We start from the raw sequence: 12,282 nt of genomic DNA, 5'->3' as shown, positions 1-12,282 counted from the left end.
GATGTACCGATTTTATGTATGAGGATCACTCCAAAAGAAATCCATCTTTTATTCTACATGTTCAAAAGTTTTACGAGAAATCCATCTTTTATTTTACATGTTCAAAAGTTTTACAGTGTGTAGATACATCCTTTAGCAACAATATTTTCATTTCTCCACATAATTTCCATCCCTCTCAACTGCCCTTATGCCATCTTGGAACCAGCACCTGTATACCCACATGGTAAAATTCTGGACCAACCTGTTGGAGCCACTGTTTGGCAGCATGCACAAGGGAGTCATCATCTTCAAACCTTGTTCCACGAAGAGAGTCTTTCAGTTTTCCAAAGAGATGATAGTCACATGGAGCCAGGTCAGGACTGTAAGGCAGGTGTTTCAGTGTTGTCCATCCGAGTTTTGTGATCGCTTCCATGGTTTTTTGACTGACATGTGGCCGTGCATTGTTGTGCAACAGCAAAACATCCTGCTTTTGCTGATGTGGTCAAACACAACTCAGTCGAGCTTGAAGTTCCTTCAGTTCATCACATATGCATCAGAATTTATGGTGGTTCCACTTGGCATGATGTCCACAAGCAAGAGTCCTTCAGAATCGAAAAACACCGTAGCCATAACTTTTCCAGCAGGTGTGATTTTGAATTTTTTTTTCTTGGGTGAATTTACATGATGCCACTCCACTGATTGCCTCTTCGTCTCTGGTGAAATATGATGAAACCATGTTTCATCACCTTTCACAATTCTTCCAAGAAATTCATCTCCACCATTCTTGTACTGTTCCAAAAGTTCACTGCATACCGTTTTTCTTGTTTCTTTGTGAGCCACTATCAACATCCTGGGAATCCACCTGGCACAAACATTTTTTAACGCCAACACTTTCAGTATTCTGCAAACACTTCCTTCCCCTATCCCAATGTAGCATGACAATTCATTCACTGTGATGCATCTGTCAGCAGTCTCCAATTAGCTAACTCTCTTGCACATTGTCTGGAGTGTGTGCAGTACGAGGCCTGCCACTGTGAGGACAATCCTCAATATTGCTGTGCCCGCTTTCATCACATAACCTGCTTGCCCACTGACTAACTGTACTGTGATCGACAGCAGCATCTCTATACACCTTCTTCAACCTCTTGTGGATGTTTCCCACTGTCTCGTTTCCACAACACAGGAAATCTATGACAGCACATTGCTTCTGACGACCATCAAGTGTAGCAGCCATCGTGAAGACATGCTGTGACAGCGCCACTCCCGGGAACAGGTTGAACTAAGTTTGGAAACAAGTGGGAAGGATGTATCTACACACTGTAAAACTTTCACACATGCAGAATGAAAACTGTATTTTTACAAAAATAGTGTGCATTTCTTTTGGAGTGACCCTCTTAGGATACCCTGTAGTAGGGTGGAAAATAATGTCCAAGCACTGTGCAGTTGGTTGAAAGGCACAATTGTGAAAATGTTTGCTGTCTGGGTGCAGCTTGGTTAAAACTGTAATACTGATAATAACAAGCTGTCTAACTAGTTGGCTTCATCCAGCACTGTTATCGACCCTTATTACCTGAATTTAAGTCCTATGGAGAGTGTTGAATGCGCCATTGGGAGCACCAAACATATCAGTAATATATCCCAAGCAAGTCATTTCTTGCACATTGATGGAGGGTGGAAAGCCATAGATGCCCTGGGTGGTCAGTACATTACACAGCTGTGGTGTTGTTTCAGATTTGAACACAGTCTGATGTATTGCACGCTGATGTTCTATGTTGTAGTATGACATGTAAAACAGGGATGCAGGAAAATCAGTGTCATTTTGTGTGAAATGTGTAGGGGTGGGGTGCAATAATGGCTGCATTGTTGTCACACAGTAATCAGCTTGACAGGAAAATCAGAAAATATGGCATGATGTGGTAGTCATCGGTCACCATTATAGGAATCTGGGTACAGACGGGTGAGATACAATATGACATGGATCCACTACTTTATTTAAATAATATCACACTCCATCTTCAGGCCACGAGTGGCCTACTGGGACCATCTGACTGCCGTGTCATCCTCAGTGGAGGATGCGGATAGAAGGGGTGTGGGGTCAGCGCACCGCTCTCCCGGTCGTTAGGATGGTATTCTTGGCCGAAGCTGCTACTATTCAGTCGAGTAGCTCCTCAATTGGCATCATGAGGCTGAGTGCACCCGAAAAATGGCAACAGTGCATGGCAGCCTGGATGGTCACCCATCCAAGCAACGGCCATGCACGATAGCGCTTAACTGTGATGATCTCACGGGAACCAGTGTATCCACTGCGGCAAGGCTATTTCCATTTAAATAATATACCCTAAATAAATAAATAAATGTACACTTTTTATCCAGACATCCTAACATAACACAAGTCAAGCACAGTTTAAACAGGCAGAGAGTATTTACTCAGCGCCACTTGATGGAGATGTTATGTTGGGGAGTCTTGTTGGTTGAGTCCCCACGATCCTTAGGAGTAACATGAACTGATTCAGGAATTTTTGGGTGCTGTTTTCCTTAACATGTTGAGCAATATATGAGATAAACAAAGGCTTGTATTGGTGCTTTAGTCAGGAACAAACAGAAACTATAAGAAATATGTACAGAATGATAACAAATATTTTTTTTATTTGTTGTACACACTCAGCAATTGCTGTTCATGCAAATGCTAGCGCCACTGAGTAGAAAATTCATGAATGCAAGGTGAAACCCTTCGAAACTGATGCTATATTTCTGACAGGATGTGTCAGTTCTTGGTCAACATATTTAAGGGTGCATTAACCCCGATGAACTTTTGTCAAGATCGACTGTTACAGATGAACATGTTTAGTCTTCTGCACAGCAGAACATGCCTGTAGCATGTTCGTATACTTGGCTGGTAAACGTTTTTTTTTTTTTTTTTTTTTTTTTTTTTTTTTTTTTTTTTTTTTTTTTTTTTTTTTTAAATGTGAGAAGTGTAGTGTCTGAATTTGTTAATATATTTCAGAGTAATTCTGTATACCTAAATCAGCTAGTAACAGAAGGTTTTTTTGCATCACTACATAGGCACAAGTGCCATTATAACCAATGAAAATTCCAATAATATCCTTTTATTTGATTGTTGGTTAATTGATCAAGCTACAGTATTATAGCCACTTACTTCTGGTGAGTAAATATTAAGATACAGGCAGTCTTCTTCCCCACTGTCACCTCCTTTCTGTACACACTTAGGCCCAAATTCCAAAGCATCTTTCGTGTCACGCCAGGGTGATACTGGAACTGGTGGCTGAAAATTTTTGTTGTCATTTTACTTTAATATGTTCTCTGCAACTACAATACTTTCATTGATTAGTTACATAATGAATTTAACACCAATCAGTCATGCTTCATGTGACAAAAAAATAGCATACACAAACAAGTACTAACAAATAAGGTTTGTGGTGACACAAGCAGTTGAACATGTAATCGCAAATGTGAACCATCTTTGTGGCTTAGTGACATGATCTAGCAGCATCTTTGGTTATGTTTAATGGCTCTGAGTTATGTCTCTAGGTTCCTCTTGAGTTTTGTTCCTTGGTTTTTGTGTCTGTTGTAGTAATACAGTGTGTAGTACTTACACTGCCATTACTCAATTGTGGATGGTAGTATCCATGAAGGTGACCTGAACAATGGCAGACAATAAGCAAATCAAAAGTGCAATCACTTCACTCACTAACATGGACTCTACACCTCCAAGACACTTATTGAGTGTTTCAGAAGACCTTCAGACTATTTCACAACCAGTATTAACTTCTGGGCAAGTGCAGAGTACTTCATATTATGTGTAGCTTATGGACAGTTCACTGCCAAGCTACATCATACCTCCCTTACCATGTAGTAAATTCATTGCACTGCCGTACATGCCACAACAGCCGTCTCTTTGGTTGCGGCTTCTTGAACTTTCCTTTGAGGCTTATGGGATCTTAGATGATAACATACTATTCATCCTCACTACTGGAGCATTGGACTCACAAACTTTGTTGTTATTGTTGGAGGTTGTACACAACTTGCTATATCATGTAGGATATACATCAAGAACAGAATTCTTCACTGATTGTGCAAACCTATGGACATCTGCAGCCAGAAACCACTGCAAGATGAAACTACTGGTGACAAGGCTCCTTCTGTTTTCTGGTGTCAACTGTGATCATTGGTTTCCACAACCAAGGTTTAAAACACCACATTTAAACAGATTTGAATGAGCCAGTTATCTTTTGTGGTGAAAAGTGCAGCAATTTCCAGTATTTCCACACCTTTCAACTCCAAATTACTGATTGCACCTCAACTTTATCAGGTTCTATGACTCAGTAAGACAAGGGGGTCCCATAAACTGTACAACCCTGGCATCATGGACATGATTGTAGATGCAGGTGAGTGGACTGTGATGCAACTTTGACGCTCTCTAACACCAACTCTAAGGAGTTCCAACCTCTCCCAGCACTACCCACCTTATCAGAAGGTGCAGCACATAAGGTAACATCAGTCAGCATGAAAAACTGTGCTGATATCATTCGGGCTTCAGACAACTGGCATGAATATGCACACCACCATGCAAGTACCCAAACGGGGGCTGTGAAATTATGGCCAACCAATTACTCCACTGTACAGTGCCTACCCACTGCTGCAAACAGCTCTGACACCACTAAAGGAATGTTTACCACTCATACTCCACTATGTGTTAACAATATGCTCCCTTATACTGCCAATGTTTCTGTCTCAAACACAGCTAATGGACACACTATTCTTTACAGTGTTCCTACATCATATAGGATATACATCAAGGACATATGTAACAATCAGGTTTATTTAATTGACACAGTCTCAGATGTCATTGTCCTCCCTGCAATATCAAAACCCCTTACCCTTGTAACCACCCCCGGTGTAAAACCTGTCCCATGCACCCTCCCACCACCTCCTACTCCAGTCCTGTAGCCCAGAAGGTGTACACAATCAAAGACAGAGCCATGTGTGAAAGCACCCGCGTTGTTTACCAACTGACTTGCCTACACTGTGAAGCCTTCTTGTGGGAATGACCAGCAACAAACTGTCCATTCTCATGAATGGACACAGGCAGACAGTGTTTGTTGGTAATGAGGATCACCCTTTGGCTAAACATGCCTTGGTGCACGGCCAGCACATCTTGGCACAGTGTTACAACATCCAGGTTACCTGGATACTTCCCACTGACACCAACCTATCAGAACTCCGGATATGGGAACTTGCCCTTCAATATATTCTCTCTTCCCGTTACCCACCATTACCTCCATTGATTTCAAGTTGCTGCCCCTCGTACCTCACCTGTCATTCAACAACATCTTTGCCTCTGTACTTCCGCCTCGACTGACATCTCTGCCCAACCTCTTTGCATTTACATATGTCTGCCTGTGTCTATATATGTGCAGATGGACGTGTGTGTGTGTGTGTGTGTGTGTGTGTGTGTGTGTGTGTGTGTGTGTGAGAGAGAGAGAGAGAGAGAGAGAGAGAGAGAGAGTGTATACCTGTCCTTTTCCCCCTAAGGTAAGTCTTTCCACTCCCGGGATTGGAATGACTCCCTTAAAACCCACATCCTTTCATCTTTCCCTCTCCTTCCCTCTTTCCTGATGCAGCAACCAGGGGTTGTGAAAGCTTGAATATTTGTGTGTGTGTTTGTTTTTTATTGTGTCTATCAACATACCAGCACTTTCTCTTTTGGTAAGTTAAATCATCTTTGTTATATATATATTTTTTTCCCATGTGGAATATTTCCCTCTGTTACATTCATATGGGCGACTATTTTTATATATAACTGAACTGCATTATATAACTGACCTCTCAGTCAGAGCTTCAAACATGTTGCATGAGAAAAAAATTTAGTAATTTGTATGAAGTGTGACAGGTAGCAGGTTCCTTGATCATGATATTATTTTCAACATAGGTGTTACTGTGACTTACAACCACTGATTTTAACTATAGCCATTAAAGGAGTCAGTTTCTACATTAATTACATGCTCACTCATAAAGTAAAAAGTTTCTAGCTTATTTATATGCTCATTCATACAGTAAACTTGAAATGTGTCTTCTACTACAAATATAGACATCTGTTGTTCAAGTATCTCAGAATTTGAGGCACAGAGTGGTAGGAAATTGTTGGATTTATAACATTAGTTATAAATAACAGTCAAAACCAAAGAAACAAATGTACTCTTACATTCCAAATGTTACCAATGAAATTTGACAGCCAAAAAGTCTTTATATCAAGCAAGAAATGTTAGCTTAACCACTCTACTCCCCTTATGAGTCAATGGCACTTAGTGTAGTACCCAAGTAATACATGAAACCAATCCATGTAACACAAATGTGACTTTATTCATAAACCTCTGAACAATAACTGAAACAAGCCTCTCACTACTCTACACACAACAAGACAAAAGAATCATACAGAAGATACAACATAAGCAGTACGAAGAACATCTGATGTGAGCAGTACGAACTAGAAGGGCATAGTGAGGGCCAGTCAGCACTGCTCCACACTTATGTAGGTCTGTCAATAGTAGATAGCACAGTAGAGACCATGCCATGTGAAAGCTTTCTACAGGTGGCCTCTAATGGCCGGCTCGTGCTAATGCAGATGACAGTTGATTTAAGTATGCACTTGCATCAACAGTACACTTGGTGCACATACATTCACAAGCACTAGTAAAAGGACACAGCACAACTCTCCCTTGTGCGAAGAGTGTGCCCAGGCTATGGAGGAGACACCAGTGGCCTGATGAGACAGTGAAGCATTCTAAACCAGAATTCACTGAGACTTTTCATCCAAAAAAGTCTGCAGATATGCTTCAGACAAATCAATTTTAGAAAAGTGCTGGCCACAAATACTTTCACCAAACGTTCCTCCTGTTGTGAGAGAAGACACGCCTCCAAGATCAACTACACACTGATAGTAGTACTGAAGTCACTACAGAGGCAAAGTTTCCCCAACAGCTTCCAAACTACAACCAGTGGAGATGACCATTCATTAGCCATAACAGGTTGCACCACCCCTAGTCTGCTTTTACTTGATCTTTCAAGGTGACCCACACACAAAAAAAATGAGGCCGAGCCATGGATTTCAGGGAAATATGAGCAGAAAAATTCTAAGTACATCCAATAATTTCTGACAAGAAGTCCAAAAACTCCTCACACAGTGTTTCCAACTGAAAATACAGTACCTGATTGGACACAAGGTGATTGAAGTGACAGAAAATCCAAATACCTATAAGGTTTCCATCCCCAACAAGTTCTCAACACCAGCATCAGCAACCACCAAAAATGTAACGGAGCATGCCAGAAACTTGTAAGAGGCAGGTGCTATAAATTATCCCAACAGCACAATGTTCTGTTTGTTGTAACTGACCAACTTCCACATGATCAGTGTCAATGTCATTGAACCTAACCTGACATAGGTTTGAGCATTCAATAATATCACTGCAGCATCTGTGTCAACCTGTAGCTGGAGCACTTGGCAAAAAAACTTAACTCGATAAACAACTTGGAAGTTGCAAGTATTGGAGTCACACAGTTGATGTCAATATGCTGAGCAACCTGCAGCGAATGACACTTGGAGGTTATGTGGCTTTTCTTCTGGCAAGCATTACAAGTAGTCCTGTGCTTAGGGCATTGCTGAACATTCATGCTGAACAAAACAGAAAGGACAAGACAGAAACAGAGAATTCTGATGCAGCACTGCAGCAGTCATGGCTGCTTGGGCTGGCCTTGGTATTCTCAGTGGTGAGCCCACATCTTAAACACCACCACTGTCACTTCCTTGTCAAGCTATCTGTTGTCCTAGTGGGCACTTCTTGTGACACTACTGCCACATCACCCCGGGCTTCAATTTGGTCACCTGCTGCCTGAGAAACTTCAAAAGATTGTGCTATTGCAAAACTTCTCCTAAGGGAGGCTTTTAATGGAGCTAAACAGATAATTCCATCATACACCGTACAGTCTGCAGAAGAGTCATTATGGGCATCAGTAACAAACAGACACTTACGGCTAAGGCTGTTAAGTTCAGCTATCCAGGCCCTGTATGACTGGTTTGCTTTCTTGTCGTGTCAGTAGAATTCAACTCATGCCTCTATGACCTGCATTTGTGTGCGATGGTAGTTGGACAGTAAACTACACATGTGATTTAAAGTAACAGCTGCTGGTCCTCATAAAGGGCAAGCTGGCACAGTAACTCATACGCCTTAGGTGGAGTCCAAGAAAGGAATAGTGCTGTGTACATATCTGAGTCTGCCACACTGAGAGCCAAAAAATGCTGTCTTAATCTTTTTTTCATAAGATTCCCAATTCTCAACTCCATCATCATATGGAGGCAAACTGGGTGGATATACTGGTGGAATGGTAACCCATTTGTTAATGGAAGCCAACAAAGTGGTCACTACTGAAGTAAGCTGTTCAGTCAGGGCTGGTAGCACGGTGTCCATAATGACTAAACCAGATGAAACCGCACCTAAAAGTTGCACACCCAGAAACAACTCCAAACTCATCACCAGTTGTTTAGTACCCAATTAATACATGACACCAATCCAACTCAGACAAATATGACTTTTTTCATAAATCTACAAACAATAACAGAAACAAGCCTCTCATGCCTCCACACATAACAAGACAAAAGAATCATATAGAAGGTACAACATGGGAGATAAACAGAACAATGGATGTGAGCAGTAAAAACTAAATGAAGATAGTGAGGGTGAGTTGGTGCTACTCCACATGTGTATAGGTATAACTCACCAGCAGATGGCTTGGCAGAGATGGTGCCATGTGCACGCATCAACAGGTGGTCTGTAGTGGCCGGCCCACGCTGATAAAATCAGCTGCTGATTTAAGTAGACATGCACAATGACACTACACTCACTGCAGTCACACTCACACACACTAGTAGCAGAATACAGCACTTAGGGTTAAAATGAACTGGATGTGCATATCATGTTACCCATGAACCATTGTTGTGACACTCTGGTGCCAATGGTGAAAAGGTGTGTGGTTACTTCACAGGCATCTTCACAGGGTCAGGAGCAGATGACATGTCACATTCTCCCTTTGTTGTTTTGTAATCCTGCAGCTCTGCTACTGTTAATACTGCTTTCAAGAAATCAATCAGGATTATCCTAAGAAAACCACACATGTCATGTAAATGTCTTTTCTGCCATGTAAGTACTTCATAGGGTCAGTCATACGCTGTTTAAAATGGCTTCTGGATCTCATCATGATGCACATATACTAACTTGATTGTAAGTCTTGAAAAATTTGGCACTATGATCTCTGGGCAAAACAGGTTGAAACCTATGAATTTTTGAGCATAACCATTGTCCAAATTTAGGTACTTCAGTAACGTTGTTGGGAGTGCTAGTAATAAATTCTCCTGGTAGAGATAACAGTTGTTGATAGACCAGCTCTGCAGGTGAAATATTCAGATCTTCTTTGAAGGAAGTGGAACATTCACATAAAACTAATTACATGGAAAACAGTTGACAGACTGGAATTCATTGCAACAATTCCAAGAGAATGTTATTCAAGCATAAAAGAGAGATCTTACTAAGTTAAAGTTTGATTTATCCTAGACCATTGATCAATAGTCTGGGACACTTATCAGATGAGATTAATAGAGAAAATACAGAAGATACAAAGAGGAGTGGCGTGTTTCATCCGAGGTTCAGTTAGTAAGAACAAGAATATCATGAAACACTAATCGAACACCAGCAGCAGTTATTAGAAGAGATACATTGTACATCATGTAGAAATTTACTTTAAAGACTCTCAAAGCATAGATTTCATCAAGAGTCAAACAATGCATTACATCCTCTCCTCATTCTCACAAAAGATGGGTCCCCTCTCACTTGTGGTCTTATTGATTTATCTCTCCATTTAACCCCCACCACCCACTCCTGTCTAACCAGCTATTCCTGCAGAAGGACCAAACAATTTATAAAAGGGAGGATTAGTTTATATTAGATTAAATGTTTCTGTTGGCAGTACCTGAAGCTTATTATTGTGCAACCATTCTGCCCCCTTTAGTAATTTTGTCAAATGAATTTCCCCTTTGACACAAATTACTTTCTCCCCATACATCCTGTCAAATAACCATGACAGGAAAATCAGAGAAACTGAAGGTTACATGGAGGCTTATCAACAACCGTGAAAAAGGAAGAGGGACAATGATAGTGATACATTTGTATCCTCTGCCACACTCTGCAATAGACAAAAATCTATGAAAATGGGTCTTAGATATTTATGTTTTGACTGGCTGTAAAATACATTGAGTTATCTGTTTTAAACTGTACTTTGTCAACCCTAACACCAAGAAACTGGCAAGATGAGAATTGCCGTTCACAACATAAATCATATTGCACTTGAGTGCCAGTTGTTTCAGAATCCCAATGGCACAGGTTTTCACGTATTCACAAATAAATTCTACATAAATATTGTTCACACAAATGAACTGACAAAAGTAGACCTGACAGGAACTGTGTAAAGCAATATGTCTAGCATGCCTATGAACAAAGTTGTGAAACAATATTTATGGGTTTTCCTTAAAGATAACAGTGCAGTGATGTTAAGGTGGCAAGGGAAGTGACAGTTGATGCCACAGTGCTGACAAGCAGTAGATGTACCAAAAAGGTACAGAGGATATATAAGTGTTGTAAAGCCAAGAGTAGTTATAATACACAAGAAAAGAATTGATTCTCTCAGAAGAATGAATCCTTACATTTTTAGCTATAGTTTTGTCAGAAAATTACTGAAGTCATGGAAAAAAATGTTTTACTAGTTGCTTGAAGTGCTTTAGTAAACAGTTTTATATTGTATGAGAAAAGCCAAAATAACATGGCAGCTAAAATCCATTCACCCTTACAGTAAAGAAACACGTAATTTAAGAGATTGCTGGCAAAATTTGAAGCAATATGCCAAAAAGAAATGGCTGCATACCATCAGAAGATTTTAACAGAAGTTTAAGAAATGGAAAACAATGTGCTAATGCTGCTTTTCCCATCTAGAAGGCAAAAGACTGCAACTGATAATCAAAAGATATCAAGCAGACAGGTGAAAAAAAGGGAGAGAGTGTTTTTAATGGAGGACACACAGACATGAAATTGTATTGATCATGCACTAGATAAAACTTATCTGATAGATTGTGTTATAGGCAGTCTCATTTGTATGAAAAGTTCTCAGGTTTCCAGCCACAATAAGTCATTAAAATTGCATGAGCTTTCAGCCATACACTTCTTGACCACTGTCAGACTATGGCTGCCAGTGGGCTGCTGGTATGTCCCTTGTGTACACCATATATGAGCATATGTTGACTTGGCATTCAATGTACCCACTTCAATCATGCAATCACTGGATTCCACACCATTTCTATCTAGGTTGTTGTAGGTGATTTTTATTTCAATTGCTTCTTTAATTATATAATCCCAGTAGCTGTTAATGTGGGCCTTATCTTGAACAAACAGAACACACTGTGGACCAATGCAGGAAGGAGCACAAGAGATTTTATCACTTACACTATCTCAAGAAATCTGCTTTAACTGAGCATGCTTTAGGAAACATACAACAGATAAAATTTGGTGAAACATCCATTGTGACTCACACAAATGGCTTCTAGGATTGTGTAATTAAATGAACCATTGAAATAGAAATCACTGATTACATCATAAATAGAGATGGTGGCCAGCAGCACAGCACGGCAGTGGATCCAGTGGCAACATCGAACACCAAGCCAACATATGCCCATACATTGCTATGCTGTGAGCATCAGTGATGTCACAGATGGCAGTTAGCATGGATAAGGGGTGTACCAGCAACCCACTGGCAGGCATTCCACTTGACAATGGACAAGAAGTGTTTGACTGAAAGCTCATGTAATTTTTATCAATTGATTCTGCTGGAAACTCAAGAACTTTTAATCCAGTGCGTTCTTATAATCTCATTAGCATAATCATACTTCTGAAATCCTGTATGTGAAAATAAGTATTGAAAATAATGTTTTGAACTTGTCTCTACAGATTCTACAGAACAAGAACACATAGAAAGTAAAATTTGTAAGTAATGTAAAGTCTAAGCTAAGATGGAGATAATGAAGAACACTATAAATAATAATAATGGATTCCCACAGAACAAAACTGACAGAGAGATGGTAGTAGAAAAAATTAAATTCTCTTAAACAAATAAAATGAGACATCATAAGTATTGGTAGATTAGCACTGAAATATAAAATATCATTTGGTACAAATGTCTAATGGTATC

At 40.1% G+C, this 12,282-nt stretch overlaps 1 protein-coding gene across 2 annotated transcripts in view; it reads right to left on the bottom strand.

Annotated features, from left to right (window-relative positions):
- LOC126237688 (esterase FE4-like) overlaps nucleotides 1-12,282 on the bottom strand; it is a 143,707-nt gene that overhangs the window by 94,685 nt on the left and 36,740 nt on the right. For both annotated transcript variants that reach the window (XM_049947743.1, XM_049947742.1), the window contains exon 3: nucleotides 3,137-3,262. In XM_049947743.1, coding sequence (XP_049803700.1) covers nucleotides 3,137-3,262 — 126 coding nt within the window. The remainder of the gene's footprint in view (nucleotides 1-3,136; nucleotides 3,263-12,282) is intronic.

The sequence above is a fragment of the Schistocerca nitens genome, chromosome 1 (genome assembly GCF_023898315.1).
Source record: "Schistocerca nitens isolate TAMUIC-IGC-003100 chromosome 1, iqSchNite1.1, whole genome shotgun sequence".
Taxonomy (NCBI): Eukaryota; Metazoa; Arthropoda; class Insecta; order Orthoptera; family Acrididae; genus Schistocerca; species Schistocerca nitens.
The sequence above is the reverse complement of the archived record's forward strand: the minus strand, read 5'-3'. Positions and strand labels throughout refer to the sequence as shown.